The following is a 16,020-nucleotide window of genomic DNA, read 5'->3' as shown; positions in this document are numbered from 1 at the left end:
GAGGTTTGTGCGAGGAGCCTCTGGAAGGGATCCCGGCGCCGGGAGCGCTGCCTGGGTGAGTCCTGGGGGCTTTTCCTGCCTCGGTCCGTGCGGATCCCCCCGGAGCGCAGCCCGTGCGGGGATGGGCCCGTGGGGCGCCCGGCACAGGGCAGAGCGCCCGGCCGTGCCCCGCGGCCTCGTTAGCGCTCTGCTAATCGCGGTGTTAATTGGTGCTGCGCGGGGCCCTGGCAGCGCGGGGGGCGCGGGCGGCGCCGTGTCCCGGCGTGGGGCAGGACGGGGCCGGCACCCGGGAAGGCGCCCGGCGCGCGGGGTGGGATGGGGCCGGCACCGCGCTGCGAGCGCGGCCTGCGCCGTGGGGCACGTGGGATGCGCCGTGGGGCACATGGGATGCACTGTGGGGCACGTGAGCTGTGCTGTGGGGCGCCCAGGCTGCATCGTGGGGCACGTGGGCTGCGCCGTGGAGCACGTGGGATGCGCCGCGGGGCACCCGGGCTGCGCCGTGGGGCACGTGGGATGCGCCGTGGGGCACCCGGGCTGCGCCGTGGGGCATGTGGGCTGCGCCGTGGGGCACATGGGATGCGCCATGGGGCACCTGGCCTGCACTGTGGGGCACATGGGATGCGCCATGGGGCACTCGAGCTGCATCGTGGGGCACGTGGGCTGTGCCATGGGGTGCCCGGGCTGTGCCGTGGAGCACCTGGCCTGTGCCATGGGGCGCCCAGGCTGTACTGTGGGGTGCCCGGGCTGTACTGTGGGGCGCGTGGGCTGCATCATGGAACGGCCGGCCTGCACCGTGTGGCACCCGGGCTGCACCGTGGGGCACATGGGCTGCACCGTGGGGCACCCAGCCTGCACCATGGGGCCCCCGGGCTGCGGGAGCGCAGCCAGGCCCGGCACTGCCGGTGGCGCCGCAGCCGCAGGGCCGGGGCACCCGGAGCGCCGGCCGTGCCCGCACGCTCCCTGGCACCGTGCTGGCCGTGCCGGCTCCGCCGGGCACCGGGGCCGCGGACGGGACCCGCCGGTGCCGCTGCCGCGGGACGGGACCCGCCGGTGCCGCTGCCCCGCGTGCCGGGGCGGGAACGACGGGAGCGGGCGCAGGGCCGGGCCCGGCTCCCATCGCAGCAGCCGTCGCGGGAAGCGGCCGTCCCGCCGCCGGCTCCGGGGCGCCCCGGGAAGGTCCCGGCGTTCCCGCGGGGAGCCGACCTGGGCGCAGGGAGCGCCGCGCGCCGCCCCGGTTTGCAGGGAGGCTCCCACGCGGCGGGTGATGGTGGCGCTGGGCGGGTGACGCCGCCGTGTCCCGGTCACCATCGCGGCGCTGCGACGGGCCGGCCAAAGTGGAGCGAAGGCAGCGCTGCCATGGGCAGAGCTGCGCGTCGGCCCCGTTGGTTCTTGTGTCTCCTGTCCCCACTCGCTCTGCAATGAAGCAGGGGTTGAGGAGGGACCCGAGATGGGGCCGCGCGCCCGGCCGGCCCCATGGCCGCGAGGCCACCGAGGGCTGCGGTGGCGGCCGTGGGACCCTCCGCGCAACCCGGGGACCGGCGCGTGGGGCTGCAGTGGGTCCCGTGGGGCTCCAGCCCCACCGCTAACAAAGGAGGGTTTTTAAAGCGAGATTCAGATAATGGTAACGCAGGGATAGGGGAGATGCTGGGGGAGATGAAAAGCGAGAGGGAAAGCAAGCAACAAGGAGAGCGGTTTGGAGAACAGAGGCAGCGAGGAGGGAGATGAAAGGGAAAGGAGGGAGATAAGAGAGGGAGAGGACGGATCTCGGTGCGGATCGGGGTTGCCAGGGAAACGGAAGGAATGAGGAGCGGGAGAGAAACGGAGAGGAGCGGGGCGGGATGCGGGAGCGGGGCGGGATGCGGGAGCGGGGCGGGATGCGGGAGCTGGGCGGGATGCGGGAGCCGGGCGGGATGCGGGAGCCGGGCGGGATGTGGGAGCCGGGCGGGATGCGGGAGCAGGGCGGGATGCGGGAGCGGGGCGGGATGCGGGAGCCGGGCGGGATGTGGGAGCCAGGCGGGATGCGGGAGCGGGGCGGGATGTGGGAGCCGGGCGGGATGTGGGAGCAGGGCGGGATGTGGGAGCCGGGCGGGATGCGGGAGCAGGGCGGGATGTGGGAGCCGGGCGGGATGCGGGAGCAGGGCGGGATGTGGGAGCCGGGCGGGATGTGGGAGCGGAGCGGGATGCAGGAGCCGCGCGGGATGCAGGAGCGGGGCTGGAGCCAGCGGGATGGGGTGTCCCAAACCCGCTGCAGCCAGCGGCCAGGGCGCCATCCCGGCGGGAATGGGGCACCCTCCGCACAGAGCGGCATGGGCAACATCCCGGCGGGAATGGGATGGCCCAGGCCAGCCACAGCAAGCAGTGAGCATGCCATCCCGGCGGGAATGGGGCACCTTGGACCGTCTGCAGGGAGCGGCATGGGCACCATCCCGGCGGGAATGGGATGGCCGGGCGCAGTGAGCAGGCAGGCACCATCCCGGCGGGAATGGGGCTCCCTTGGCGCGCGGTGGCCCCGGCAGCGGGAGCTCCCTGTGCGGAGCAGCCCGGGCTGGCGCCCGTCGTGGTTCCCCTCGGGTTGTTGTTGTTGCAAACAGCCACTGGGAGGTGAAAGCTCCGTGCGGGGCAGCAGGGACGCGCGGGACCCCGCGGCCGTGGGGTCCTTCCCACCGCGATTCCACCAGGTACCGGTGACTGCCAGGGAAAAGGGAAAGCTCCTGTGGAACCGCGTGCTGCGGTAACGGCGCCCACGGAGCGGAGCGGAGCCGCGTCCCGGCCAGGGCCGGCTCCCAAACCGGAGCGGAGCCAACACGGAACCCGCTGCCATGAACCCCTGCACGCGGCTTCGCTTCCTGTTTCGGTTATTGCATGTGCTGCGTTTGGGCTTCTGCTGCACAAAGGGTCATTTCCTCTTATTTTTTTTTTTAAAGCATTCCTTTTCTGGTCAGAATTCACCGATAGCCTCCTGGCTGCAAGCACATTAATAATTACTTCTTATCTTTGAAGTCAATATTGTGGTAATAATCTCTAGCAGAATTGCCAAAAAATTGCCCAGTGATGTGTTTTCAGCGCGTTGTACGTAGTCTTACGGAGCACGCTGCTGCGTTTTAGAGACTGACAGACACAGTATCGCCTTTTCACTACCTCCTTTTTGCCCCACTTGTGGGTTTTTTGTTTCTGAAAATCACACTTGTTCATCTGGAACTGCTTCACGGGGTGTTTTACAGGTTTTTCCTTACCATAAAATACATGTGAAGTTAGCAGTGCTGTTTCCTAGTCAACATAGAGTAACGACCTCTTCTCCTGGAGATCTCTTCCAGGCATCCCTAGATCTAGAGATCTAATATAAATCTTCCTAAAATAACTGGGTTGGATGGTACCTAATTTGAGGGCACTGTTTGGTGTGTTTATATTTTGTTTGGATTGCTTTAGAACCAACAAGTCTATTTGGTCGCAGCGACCCGGCCAAACGAGCTCGTCTCGCGCGTGTCGTGTTCTCGGGTGCGGATCAGAGCCCGGCTCGTCTGCAGGGCCGTCAATCGCGACGACAGAAATGGTATTTTTGGCTGACCTAGATTCGGAGGGGAGGGAGGGGCCTCGCTGGGAATTTGGGAGGTTTCTGGAGCGCTGCGTGACGCGGGGACGCGGTGACACCGGAGCTGGCGGCGTTGGGCGGCCGGGATCGTTTGGCCTGGCCGGCTCCGTCCCGCGTTACGGAGCGGCCCTCGTTCCGCTCCGTGTCCATGCGGAGTCTCGCGGCCGCCCGGCCCTGCCCGTGGGGACGGGGACGCCCGGCCCTGCTCTCCCGTCACGGTGGCCGCGGCGCTCGGGAAGCTCCGTGTGGAGCATCCGGACGGGACCGGCCGCCTCCGCGCGCAGCCCCCGCGCTCGGGGGTCCCCGGGGCCTCCTCAACCCTCCAGCCGCGCGCAGGACATTTCAGATCAGCTTTATAAATAGTTTTAGGTGCTTATCATAATCACAAGGAAAAGCAACATTCTTCTGCTTAAAAAATTTTTTTGGCTTGAAAGTTGCTTTTTGGGAAAACCACATGCACACACAGAGAAGCAAGCTGCCAAAAGAGGTGAAAAATATTTTTTTATTAAATTTAAATGAGACTGTTTTAGGGCTGGAGCAGTCGCCGCGCTCCGGTGCTGACGGACTGTGATGGCCCCGGCCCTGGGGGACCTGGGGACAGTGCCCGGCCATAGGGCCGGAGCAGGGGGACCTTGGGGACAGTTCCTGTCCGTGGGGCCGGAGCAGGGCCCACGCTCCGTCCGCGCGGGGTTACACCGGGAAGGCGGCTGTTGCTCTTCCTCCCGCGGGAGCGCGGCCAGGCCGCCCTTTCGGGTGTTCCTCTGGCTGCTCCTTGGGCCGTTACCCAACGTGTGGCACCTGGTGACACACGGGCCGGCAGCAGCTGCCCCGGGCCCAGCGCAGGTGCCACCGTCCCCAGGTGACGAGGGGGCACCCAGGGCCCTGCCCGGCGCCTGCTGGGGAGGCTGCTCGGAGCCGGGTGTCCCGGGTGGCCGCGGTGCTGGTGTCCCGGGTGAGTTACGGGGTGTCCCAGGTGAGTTACAGGGTGTCCCGGGTGGCCGCGGTGCCCAATGTCCTGCTGAACAGTGACAGGGGGGACACCCCTTCACTCAGGGTTGTCCCCGCAGGAGATCCTGGCCCCTAACACGGTGCCGGGGGGGGCACCGGGTCCCTGCCGAGCCCCGTCCCGCGGCCGGGCGCGTTGTCCGGGGGAAGGGGCTTCCTGGGATCCCCTCATCCCGTGGCTCCCGGTCACTTTCCTGCTTCCCGGGATCCCCTCATCCCGCGGCTCCCGGTCACTTTCCGGCTTCCCGGGATCCCCGCGGCTCCCGGGGGCTGTGGCTGGGGTAGATCGGCTGCCGCCTTCCGCTTTGGGGCGGCTCAGGAAAACAAGGAAGGGAAGAGCAAGGGGAAGGGAAGTATCCGGGGATTGTGACTCCTGCCTGCGTGCGGATGGACACTGGAATGCAGTGAGGAACGTCCTGGAGGCAAAGGCACTGCAGCAAAGGAGCTAGGAGGGGTTAAAGTCTGTATTTACATAAAAAACAGGTATCTGAGCAATTACTGATAACACAGAGATAAATGAGATTGCAGGGGATAAAAAAAGGGCAAGGAAGTGAAGGCTCAAAACATCCAAGGTTAAAAGATACCCAAGGAAAGAGGAACGAGGCCGCAGTGGAGCCTCCGAGGAGGCGGCGGGGGGAGCGGGGGCTCCGGGGCTGCACCGGGAACGTCCGCACGTGACAACGGGACGAGGAGCCGCGAGCCGGCCCGGACAGGCGCTTCCCAGAACAGGGAGGAGCGGGGAAGGGGGGAAGTGGGGAAGGAGCCTCCCGTGGGGGCCGGGAGCCCCAGAGCGGGTCCCGGCGGCAGGGCAGGGATCCCGGCGGGAGCCGCTGCCGTGGGATGAGCCGTGGGATCCGCCGGGAGCCGCCCGCGGTGCCGCAGGGATCCGTGTGGGAACGGGTGTCGTCTGCACAGGAGCAGCAGCCGGAGCAGGCGCCGGGGGTCAGCGCAGGGAGACGGGATGGGGACGGCGGAGCAGGGCGTTCGGGTCGTGTTCCGGGGCCCGCGGGGAGCGCGTTGGGATGCGGCCGCCGCTCCGGGGTCCGGTGCGTGACCTGGAGCGGGTTATTGCACCGTGCTGTGGGGAAACAGCTCCCTGCTGCTGGGAAAAGGGGGATCCGCCTTGGATTGCAGGGGGCCTCCAGCCTACGGAGACACGGGATTGATGCGGCCTGCCCGGAGCAGGGAGGGGAACGGGAGCCCAACGGGCTGCTCCGCTTTCCTGCCTCCCCCCGGCCCGGAACCGGGAAGGCTCCGTTCCCAGGCCAATGCCCTGCGGAAGCCGCTTCCTGCTTTTGGCTTCCATCACTTCCCGGAATTGTACGAGCAGATCCTTGGAGCCAGGCTATTGTTTGTACGATTCCTTCCGGGAAACTGGTGCTATTTCCCAGCTGTCCGAAATTCCCGGCTTCGCCCTCGCCGCTGCTGCGGCTCCCCCGGCCCGGCCCTGGCTCCTGCCCCGCTCCGGACCCGCTCCGCTGGGATGCGCCGTGTCCCTGGGCTCCGCCGGAACGTGGGCGGCCCCGGGGGCACCTGGCAGCGCGGGTGGTCCAGGCCCATCCCGGTGCTCCGCATCCCCATCCCCCCGCTCTCCTCCCCGCCCTGCTCCGCTCTTTGTCTCCTGCCTCCCCTCCTCCTCCTCCTCTCTCCTTTCTTCCTCCCTGTTCTGGAGGGTTTCTCCTCGCTGCCCTCCCGTGGGGACAGGACGGGACAGGATGGGGACGGGATGGGGACGGGATGGGGACAGGATGGCTCTTCCCCTCGGCAGCCCCTGCGGCCTCTCTGCTCCGGATGAGGCCTCTATTCCCAGCCTGGAAGCAGTGCCCGGCTCCGTGGGATGGAGGGAGCCTTGGAGCAAGCGCTGGCGCGGGGGGCTCTGCCCGGACAGGCTCCGGGAGCCGCGCGGAGCCGGCTCCGTGTCGGAGCAGCCGCATCCCCGCTCCGGGGCAGCGCGAGGCCGCGGTGCCATCGAGGGTCCCCGCTCCGCGCGGGGCGTCACGAGGGGCCGGGGTGACCGCACGCCGGTGGGGAGCGGAGCTCCGTGCGCGTCCCCGGAGCAGCGTCCCCGGAGCGCTGCCCGTCCCGCGGCTGCCGGCAGCCCCTTTCCAGGAGCCCCTCCGGGGTGGCTGCCACCCCCAGCGTGGCTGTCGCGGCCACCTCCCTGTTCCGCAGTGTCACCGTGCGCGTCCCCTTCCCCGCGCGCTTCCCCGCCATGAACGGGAGAGCTGCTCCGAGGCGGGTGCGGAGCGGAGCGCGGAGCAGAGCGGGGAACAGAGCGGGGAGCAGAGCGCGGTGCGGGCGCCGTGCCGGGCTGCGCGTCCTGCCCTCGCGGTGCCGCCGCCGGGCTGGGCCCCCGGGAACACGGGGCTCTGTGGGTGCCGGGGGGCCGTGGGGCGGCCGTGGGGCAGCCGTGGGGCGCCCCATGGAGCTGACGCCGCTCTCGCCCGCAGCCATGCCGGAATAGCCGCCCGAGCCATGGAGCGCTTCGCCGAGAGCGCCACGCAGACGGACGCCGTGGTGGTGCTGTCCCTGGCGCAGGCCGCCGTGCTGGGCCTCGTGGCCGACAATGAGGTGTTCGGGGCCACCGTGAGCCCCGGCGGCTTCTTCCCCGGGCTGGGGAGCTCCCCGGGGCCGCGCGGGCCCGAGGGCGGCTGCACGCCGGAGCCGGAGCCGGAGCCGGAGGAGGCCGCGGAGGAGGAGGCCGCGGAGGCCGAGCCGGCCCTCGGGAAGCAGGCCCGGCGCAGGAAGCGGCCGCCCGTGCGGCTGGTGCCCAAGATCAAGCGCGAGAAGGCGGAGGCGGGAGAGGAGGCGGCCGCGGCGGGCGGCGACGCCGCGGAGGAGGCGCCGCGCGGCCGCGCGCACGAGGAGCCCGGCCGCGCCGTCAAGATGATCGACCTGGGCGCGTTCGGCAGGAAACCGCGGCGCCTGCGGCACCTGCGGCGGCACCTGCGCCAGGAGCTGCAGCTGGAGCGGGGCGGCCGCGAGCCCCGCGCGCCGCGCGGCGCCGACGCCAACGCCGACACCGCGGGCCCCGCCGCGGCGCCCGCCTCGCCGCAGCGCGTCAAGAGCGAGCAGGGCCCGGCGTGGCGCGGCGCCGCCGAGCCCGCGGCGCCCGGCGAGCGCAGCAAGAAGGCGCAGCTGGACCGGCTGGACATCAACGTGCAGATCGACGACTCGTACCTCGTGGAGGCCGGCGACCGCCAGAAGCGCTGGCAGTGCCGCATGTGCGAGAAGTCCTACACCTCCAAGTACAACCTGGTCACCCACATCCTGGGCCACAACGGCATCAAGCCGCACTCGTGCCCGCACTGCAACAAGCTGTTCAAGCAGCCCAGCCACCTGCAGACCCACCTGCTGACCCACGAGGGCACGCGGCCCCACAAGTGCGAGGTGTGCAGCAAGGCCTTCACGCAGACCAGCCACCTCAAGCGGCACATGCTGCTGCACAGCGACATCAAGCCCTACAGCTGCCGCTTCTGCGGCCGTGGCTTCGCCTACCCCAGCGAGCTCAAGGCGCACGAGGTGAAGCACGAGCACGGCCGCTGCCACGTGTGCGTCGAGTGCGGCCTGGACTTCCCCACGCTCACGCAGCTCAAGCGGCACCTCTCCACGCACCAGGGGCCCACGCTCTACCAGTGCCTCGAGTGCAGCAAGTCCTTCCACTACCGCAGCCAGCTGCAGAACCACATGCTGAAGCACCAGAACGTGCGGCCCTTCGTGTGCACCGAGTGCGGCATGGAGTTCAGCCAGATCCACCACCTCAAGCAGCACTCGCTCACGCACAAGGTGGGTCCCGGGGGCCGGCGAGGGGCCCCGTGCGGGTGGCTGACGTGGGGGCTCCTGCAGCTGCAGCTCAGCGGGTCCTGGGGGTCCTTAGCGGCCGCAGGGCGCTCTGCAGCGCTGCAGCTCCGGGGATGCTTAGCGGGCACAGGGCGCTCTGCAGCGCTGCAGCTCCTGGGGTCCTGGGGGGGCACAGGGCGCTCTGCAGGGCTGCAGCTCCGGGGGTCCTGGGTGGGCACAGGGCGCTCTGCAGGGCTGCAGCTCCGGGGGTCCTGGGTGGGCGCAGGGCGCTCTGCAGGGCTGCAGCTCTGGGGGTCCTTAGCGGGCGCAGGGCGCTCTGCAGCGCTGCAGCTCCTGGGGTCCTGGGTGGGCGCAGGGCGCTCTGCAGGGCTGCAGCTCCCGGGGTCCTGGGTGGGCACAGGGCGCTCTGCAGGGCTGCAGCTCCGGGGGTCCTGGGGGGGCACAGGGTGCTCTGCAGGGCTGCAGCTCCCGGGGTCCTGGGTGGGCGCAGGGCGCTCTGCAGGGCTGCAGCTCCCGGGGGTCCTGGGTGGGCGCAGGGCGCTCTGCAGCGCTGCAGCTCCGGGGGTCCTGGGTGGGCACAGGGCGCTCTGCAGCGCTGCAGCTCCCGGGGTCCTGGGGGGGCACAGGGTGCTCTGCAGGGCTGCAGCTCCCGGGGTCCTGGGTGGGCGCAGGGCGCTCTGCAGGGCTGCAGCTCCGGGGGTCCTGGGTGGGCGCAGGGCGCTCTGCAGCGCTGCAGCTCGCAGCCCGGCGCGAGGAGGAGGAGGAGGAGGAGGCAGGACGCCCTTTGGGAAGGCGCAGCCGGGGGGTGGATGTCCCCCGCCGTGGCCGGGGCGCAGGGTCCCCACGGGCGCCGCGGCGCTGCCCCTGCTCACGCGCCGCGTGGCCCTTGCAGGGCGTGAAGGAGTTCAAGTGCGAGGTGTGCGGGCGCGAGTTCACGCTGCAGGCCAACATGAAGCGGCACATGCTCATCCACACCAGCGTGCGGCCCTACCAGTGCCACATCTGCTTCAAGACCTTCGTGCAGAAGCAGACGCTCAAGACGCACATGATCGTGCACTCGCCGGTGAAGCCCTTCAAGTGCAAGGTACCGCGGGGCGGCCCCGGCCCTGCTCTCCGCTCCCTGGGGCGCGTTGCCGGCAGCGGGTGCCGCTTGGCGCTGCCGTCCCCGTTCGCCGGAGCTGCGGCTCCCGCTCGGAGCTGCGGCCGGGAGGGAGCAAGGACGGAAGGGCCGGGCGGGAGCGACGGCGCCTGCCCGCTCCAGCCGGCCGGGAGCTCCCGAACGGCAGCACTGCCTCCTCCCGGCCTCCCGCGGAAGGGTGGGAGGCGAGCGGAGGAGGGAAGCGGCCAACTAGCCTTGGAAACCCGTGGGAATAACCAGGGGAGCCCGGGAGGGAGGTTTGACCTGGTCCCCGGGGCAGGAGCGGCTGCCGGGAGCGCGGAACGGGCCTGGCTGATGGGAGCGCTGTCCGTAGGTGTGCGGGAAGTCCTTCAACCGCATGTACAACCTGCTGGGCCACATGCACCTGCACGCCGGCAGCAAGCCCTTCAAGTGTCCCTACTGCTCCAGCAAGTTCAACCTGAAGGGCAACCTGAGCCGGCACATGAAGGTCAAGCACGGGGTCATGGACATCAGCCTGGACAGCCAAGGTAGGCGCCGGCTGCGCTCGGTGTCTTTGGGGATGGATTTGTGGATGCCTTTTTGCAGATCAAAGCCGGTATGAGCAGAGCCTGCTTCTGCAGCCGGCGCTGCCCCCGCGCCGCAGCCGTGGGGCAGAGGCCGCATGTCCTTTCCCGCGCTGTTCTAGATGCCATGATGGAGCTGGCTGGGACGGACCCCGCGGAGCTGGACGGGCAGCCGGAGATGGAGGACTACGAGGAGGAGAGCTCCTTCGAGTACGGCGGGGTGGGCGCCGCGGCGGCCGAGCACGCGCTCACGGAGCAGGCCATGCAGGAGATGGCCTATTACAACATGTTGTAGCGGGGCGGCTGCGCGGCCGGCGCCGCGGGACGGGGCGGGGGGTCCCACGGGGCCGGGAGCCGCAGGGGGGTCCTGCCCGTGCCCCCCGGGAGCCGCTGGGGCTCCCGTCCTGCGAGGGGAAGGGAAAGGGAAGGGGAAGGGAAGGGAAGGGAAGGCTCCTCCCGGGCGTCGCTAACTACCTCCTGGGCCCCCGCGCGGCCGCGGAGCAGCCGGAGCCCCGCGGAGCAGCCGGAGCCCCGCGGCGCCGGAGCCGTCTCGGCACGACCGCCGCCGCCTCCACAGGGCACACACAGAATATTTTCTTACAAACGAATTGCTCGGTGGAAGCAGCAGCTCGGAGCAGAGCAGCTTTAGTGAGCAATGTATTTAAAGGAAGGCAAACCCTGTTCAACTTGAGCAAATGATGGTATTTTGAAAGTAATTTATTTTTTTCAGATGTGCCGCGTGGTTGGATTTATCTTTTCACTGAGTTCAGTTTCCTTTAAGCAATGTTCTTTGTAACCCCGTGTAACGTGTGTGGTCTGTGCCGCCGCGCGCGGAGGGGGCTGCGCTGGCACCGGGACGGTGACGGAGCCGAGCGGGAGCCGCGGGGGCGCCGGGAGGAGCGGGACGGCAGGGCCGGAGCTCCCCTGGGCTCAGCCCCTGCCCGGCTCCCCCGTCCCGCTCGTCCTGCTCGTCCCGAACGTCCCGCTCATTCCCTCTCCCCCTTGTCGCAGTGGGGCCGGCGCGGGGCAGCAGCTCCCGCGCGCCCCGTCCACCGCGCGCGCCGGGGCCTGGCACGTGTTTAATGGCTACGGTTGGCACCGCGACAGCAGCTGTTAACACAAATTACAGCCCGGCAAACATTGCCCTTCCCCAACCCCCCTGCTACAGCACCCCTGCTACAAATACCCTAAAAACACTCGTAGGAAAACTGCTTATAAAAATTATTTCAAAAGTTCCTGAGCCAAGTCAGCGAGCTAAAGGCAACGGCTCCCTACCGGGTTAGAAATGAGGTAAACGCCTGGCGGCACGCGCGGCCCCAAGGGCCCCTCTACTTCTTGCCCAGGGCTTTGTCCAGGTTGTTCTTGATGGCGTCGAGGAAGTCCGTGGTGTTCACGAAGTGCTCGTTCAGCTTCACGCTGCGAGGAAGGGCAGGGAGGGCTGCGGGCGCCGCTGCGGCCGCCCCTGCCCGTGCGGGGAGCACCGCGACGCAGAGGGGCCGAGGAGACGCGCCGGGCCCGGCCGTGCCGGCGCTGCCGCGCGGGGGCTCCAAGGCCACCGGGGCCGACCTGCCCGTGTCCCCGTGCCTCGCGGCCGCGCTTACTTGGCCAGCCCGTGGATGCAGCCCGCGAGGTCCTTGGTCATCGTGCCGCTCTCCACGGTCTCCACGCAGACCCTCTCCAGCGTCTGCGCGAACCTGCCGAGCGCAGGGTCACGCGCGGCGCCCGCGGGGCCGGCGCCGAGGCCAGAGGCCAAAGGCCACCGCGCGCCGCCCGCCACGTCGGCACCGCGGGGCCCCCGTGCCGGGGCCGCCGGACAGAGCCCGGCACCGCCGGGAGGTGGTTCCCACAGCCCCCTGCCCCAGTCCCACAGCCCCCTGCCCCACAGCCCCCTGCCCCACAGCCCCCAGCCCCACAGCCCTGCAGCCCCCTGCCCTGCAGCCCTGCACCCCACAGCTCACCGTCCCACAGCCCCCGCAGCCCCCACAGCCCTCAGGCCCCAGCCCCACAGCCCCCTGCCCCACAGCTCCCACCCTGCAGCGCCCAGCGCCGACCCCACAGCTCCCTGCCCCACAGCTCCCGACCCCGCAGCTCCAGCCCCGCAGCCCCCGATCCCACAGCCCCCACAGCCCCCATCCCTGCAGCCCCCATCCCTGCAGCCCCTGCAGCCCCCACAGCCCCCATCGCTGCAGCCCCGGCCCCACGCTCACTTCATCAGCTCGGGGTTACTGTCCAGCTTGCCCCGGTGCTCCAGGCCCCGTGTCCAGGCGAAGATGCTGGCGATGGGGTTGGTGCTGGTGGGCCGGCCCTGCGGGGTGGACGCTCAGCGGCTGCGCGCGGCCGGCGCCGGCGCGGCGCTGCGGACGGGGTCACCCACCTTCTGGTGCTCGCGGTAGTGGCGGGTGACGGTGCCGTGCGCCGCCTCCGCCTCGATGGTCTTGCCGTCCGGACACACCAGCACCGAGGTCATGAGGCCCAGGGAGCCGAAACCTGCAGCGGGACGGGGGTCAGGCCCTGCGGCAGGAGGGAGCGCGCGGCGCTGCCCGTCACGGCCGCCCCACCTTGCGCCAGGATGTCGGACTGCACGTCGCCGTCGTAGTTCTTGCAAGCCCACACGAAGCCCCCCGCAGATTTCAGCACCTGGGCCACCATGTCGTCGATGAGGCGGTGCTCGTACCAGATCTTCAGCTTGTCGAAGTCCGTCTTGTAGTGCCTGGCAGGGAGGGCTGGCGTCAGCCGGGCAGCACGGGGTGCCCGTGTCACACCAGGTGCCCCCGCGCCCGTCACCCTGCTCCGAGCCCCGTCCCAGGGATGCGCAGGGAGCACCCGGGCTGCAGAGCCCGCACGGGCGCTCGCGAGGGTCCATACTTGTCGAAGATCTCCTGGAAGATGTCCTTGAAGCGCCCGTCGTAGGCCTTGAGGATGGTGTTCTTGGTGCTCATGTAGAGCGGCCATCTCTTCTGGATGGCGTACTGGAAGCAGCTGTGCGCGAAGCCCGAGATGGACTGCGGACAAAGCGCCTGGTGAGCCGGGCCGCGGCCGTGCCGGGGAGCGTCCCGGCGCGGAGCCGCCCTCACCTCGTCCGTGTTGTACATGCCCATGCCCACGCCGCCCCCGGGGAAGTTGTACACCTCCCACTCGCGCGCCGCGCTGCCGTCCTTGGGCGTGAAGACCATCTTGAAGGTGCCGGACTTGTTCACCACGAAGTCGGTGGCCTTGTACTGCGGGGAGCAGCGCGGGGTTGGCGCCTGCGGGAGCCCCGCGCCGCCGCGCGCCCGCCGCGCTCGCGCACCTGGTCGCCGTGCGCGTGCCGGCCGATGGTGATGGGCTTGTTCCAGCCGGGCACCAGGCGAGGGATGTTCTTGCAGATGATGGGCTCCCGGAACACCGTGCCGCCCAGGATGTTGCGGATCGTCCCGTTCGGGCTCTTCCACATCTTCTTCAGCTTGAACTCTGCGGCGGGCGGGGGTCAGACCCCAGCCCAGGACCCCCTGCCCAGCCAGCTCCCAGGCGGAGCCCTTTCCGCCGGGAATGCCGCATCCGTGTCCCAGCGGGGCGGCCACCCGCTCCCACCTTCCACTCTGGCCTCGTCGGGCGTGATGGTGGCGCACTTGACGGCCACGCTGTACTTCTGCGTGGCCAGCGCCGAGTCGATGGTGACCTGGTCATCCGTCTTGTCGCGGTGCGGCAGCCCCAGGTCGAAGTACTTCAGCTGCACGTCCACGTTGGGCAGGATGAGCTGGCGGAGCGGGGGCAGCGTCAGCGCGGCGGGAGCAGCCCGGCACCCGCAGGGACGGCCCCGGCGCCGCCGCCGCCGCCGGCCGAGGCCTCCCCGTGCGGCCCCGGCGGAAGGTGCTCGGCAGAGGCAGCTGCTTCCTGCGCACGCACGGAGCCAGGGGCGCCGCGGGGAACGGGCCGGCGGTTCCGCACGCGCTAACGCCGCGGGTGCCGCGGGCACGGAGCCCGCACGGGCTGCAACGGGCACGGCAGCACCCGTGGCACCGCGCGGGCTGCCAGGGGACGGCGGGAGGGAAGGGGACGCCGTGGGACCGGGCCGACGTCAGCGCTGGGCGGGAGCCACCGCGCGGCGCCCGGCCGGCACGCGCAGGGCCAGGTCGCGGCGTCCTCCCGCCGCGCCGGTACCTTCTCCTTGATGAAGGCCCAGATGATCCGCGTCATCTCGTCGCCGTCCATCTCCACCACCGGGTTGGCCACCTTGATCCGCTTGTCGGCATCTGGGGCGGCAGCAGGGGGGTGTCACGGGCGCCCCGGCCCTGCAGCCGCCCCCGGCGCCGGGGCTGCCGCTGGGCTCCGGTGCGGGGCCGGGACCCCCCGGGCGCCGTCACCTCCCGCCGCCCCCCACGCAGCCCGCGGGCGCGGGGCCTTCCTGTCCCGGCATGGGCCAGCCCCCCCGCTCGAGGGCAGCTCCCGAGGGGCCCAAACCCGAGCGGGGCCCCACGCGGGGGGGCTGGGACCCCTCTCGGTGCAACCCCCGCCCAGGCCCCGGGCGCTGCCCCGACCCCGCGGGGCCCGGGCCGCGGCGGCAGCACCGCGCGCCGGGTCACAGGGCCCCCCGGCCCCGCCGGGCCCGGCTCGCAGCGCGGACCCCCCGTCGAGGCCGGGCCCGGCTCGCAGCGCGGTCCCGCCGGGCCCGGGCCGGGTTCGGACCCCGCCGGGCCCGATGCCCCCCGCGGCTGCCGCTCGCGGCCCCGCCGGCCCCGCCGCCCCGTCCCGCGCGCTCAAGGACACGTCCCCGTCCCGGGGCCCGCGCGCACTCACAGTGGCGGCGCGGGGCGCCGGGGCCCGGCCCGAGCGCGGCGGCGGCGGCGGGGGCGGCCCGGGGGGGCAGGCGGGCGGCGCGGCCCAGCGCGACGGCGGCCCCGAGGCAGCGGGACATGGCGGGACGGCGGCGGCGGCGGCGGCGGCGGCGGCGGGAGGGAGGCGGCTCCGCCCCGGCCCCGGCGCCGCCCCCCGACGTGCGGCCGGGGCCGCCCCGAGGGCCCGCGCGGGGGCCGGGGGCGGGTCCCGGGGCTCCGCGTGGCTCCCGGCGGCCCCACGTGGCCCGGGGGGCTCCGGTTCCCCGGCGCTCCGCGGCCTCCCGGGGCCGCAGGTCCGGGCGCCCCTCGACCCTGCTGGCCCCGCGTTCCCGGCTGTCCCTCCAGGTCCCGCGTCCCCGGGCCCCACGTCCTCGGGGGTTGGTGTCCCTCGAGGTCCCGCATGCCCAGGCTCTGTGTCCCCTGGCACTGCCCTCCCCAGGGCCGCTGTCCCCGGCCCGGCCCGGGCTCCTGGACGTCTGCGCCGGGGCAGCTGCCAGCGCAGCCGAGCGCCTGGCGCCAGCGCCACTTCCCTGCATAGGAGCGAGCGGGTCCGTGACGCAGGGCCCTGCACCCGGCAGCGCCGCGTGCCCCGGGGCAGGGCAGGGGGGTCTGCACCCCATGCCCGGGGCTCAGCGGGGCCGGGGCGCCCTTCCCAACCCCCCCACGGTGCATCCCGCTGCCCTGGCGCCCCGGAGCCCGAGGCCGCATCCCGCTGGCCGCGGTGCCAGTGGCTTTTTTTAGCTGCGGGGCAGGCGGATCCCGGGCAGGGAGGCGCCCGCAGGGGGGCCGCGCTGACGTGCGCCCGCTCTAACATTAACCAGAGCGCAGGCCCGCGGCCAGGCGGCTCCGTGCAGGGCCCGGGCCCCCCGCTGCCGCCCTGCGCCGGCCCCGGCAGCCCCATTCCGGAGCGGGCTGCTTCCCTGCATCCCACACTGCCGTGGAATGGGGACCTGCCACAGCAGGACCGACCCCCATGGGATCCAGCTCTGCGAGGCCACAGGAGGCATCGCAACCCGACTGGACTGGTGCCGGAGCTGCCACACGACCCACTCCGGGGAGCTGCCGTTTGTTTCAGGGAGCTTCGGAATTGCTCTGGGAATAGGCAGATGTGCACCAGGACTGTGCAAA

The 16,020-nt window shown here is 71.2% G+C and overlaps 2 protein-coding genes across 2 annotated transcripts; one reads left to right on the top strand and one right to left on the bottom strand.

The window, feature by feature from the left end:
- Positions 1 to 7,030: 7,030 nt before the first annotated feature.
- On the top strand, positions 7,031 to 10,388 carry ZNF710 (zinc finger protein 710). Its single transcript, XM_088531146.1, has 4 exons — positions 7,031 to 8,380; positions 9,288 to 9,479; positions 9,868 to 10,042; positions 10,201 to 10,388. Exons 1-4 carry the CDS (start codon positions 7,070 to 7,072, stop codon positions 10,371 to 10,373), a joined length of 1,851 nt encoding a protein of 616 aa, XP_088387272.1. The 5' UTR covers positions 7,031 to 7,069; the 3' UTR covers positions 10,374 to 10,388.
- An 899-nt stretch (positions 10,389 to 11,287) lies between these two features.
- Positions 11,288 to 14,997, bottom strand: IDH2 (isocitrate dehydrogenase (NADP(+)) 2). The gene is made up of 11 exons (XM_088531242.1): positions 14,855 to 14,997; positions 14,219 to 14,310; positions 13,649 to 13,814; positions 13,368 to 13,528; positions 13,153 to 13,296; positions 12,944 to 13,080; positions 12,637 to 12,788; positions 12,453 to 12,565; positions 12,286 to 12,383; positions 11,680 to 11,772; positions 11,288 to 11,494 (listed from the first exon to the last, which is right to left on the bottom strand). Exons 1-11 carry the CDS (start codon positions 14,970 to 14,972, stop codon positions 11,407 to 11,409), a joined length of 1,362 nt encoding a protein of 453 aa, XP_088387368.1. The 5' UTR covers positions 14,973 to 14,997; the 3' UTR covers positions 11,288 to 11,406.
- Positions 14,998 to 16,020: the final 1,023 nt, after the last annotated feature.

Source organism: Tinamus guttatus, unplaced genomic scaffold, assembly GCF_059628265.1.
Source record: "Tinamus guttatus ecotype Peru unplaced genomic scaffold, ASM5962826v1 Tinamus_guttatus_pri_ptg000004l, whole genome shotgun sequence".
Taxonomy (NCBI): Eukaryota; Metazoa; Chordata; class Aves; order Tinamiformes; family Tinamidae; genus Tinamus; species Tinamus guttatus.
Note: the sequence above shows the minus strand (reverse complement) of the source record. Positions and strands in the feature narration are given on the sequence as shown.

Excerpts from the sequence above, each read along its gene's own strand:
- IDH2 (XM_088531242.1), bottom strand. The coding sequence starts at position 14,972 with ATGTCCCGCTGCCTCGGGGCCGCCGTCGCGCTGGGCCGCGCCGCCCGC. Across the intron at positions 11,773-12,285 it reads AGTAACCCCGAGCTGATGAA|GTTCGCGCAGACGCTGGAGA; the intron begins GTGAGCGTGGGG and ends TGCGCTCGGCAG. Across the intron at positions 11,495-11,679 it reads TGCATCCACGGGCTGGCCAA|CGTGAAGCTGAACGAGCACT; the intron begins GTAAGCGCGGCC and ends CCTTCCTCGCAG.
- ZNF710 (XM_088531146.1), top strand. The coding sequence starts at position 7,070 with ATGGAGCGCTTCGCCGAGAGCGCCACGCAGACGGACGCCGTGGTGGTG. Across the intron at positions 8,381-9,287 it reads AGCACTCGCTCACGCACAAG|GGCGTGAAGGAGTTCAAGTG; the intron begins GTGGGTCCCGGG and ends TGGCCCTTGCAG. Across the intron at positions 10,043-10,200 it reads CATCAGCCTGGACAGCCAAG|ATGCCATGATGGAGCTGGCT; the intron begins GTAGGCGCCGGC and ends GCGCTGTTCTAG.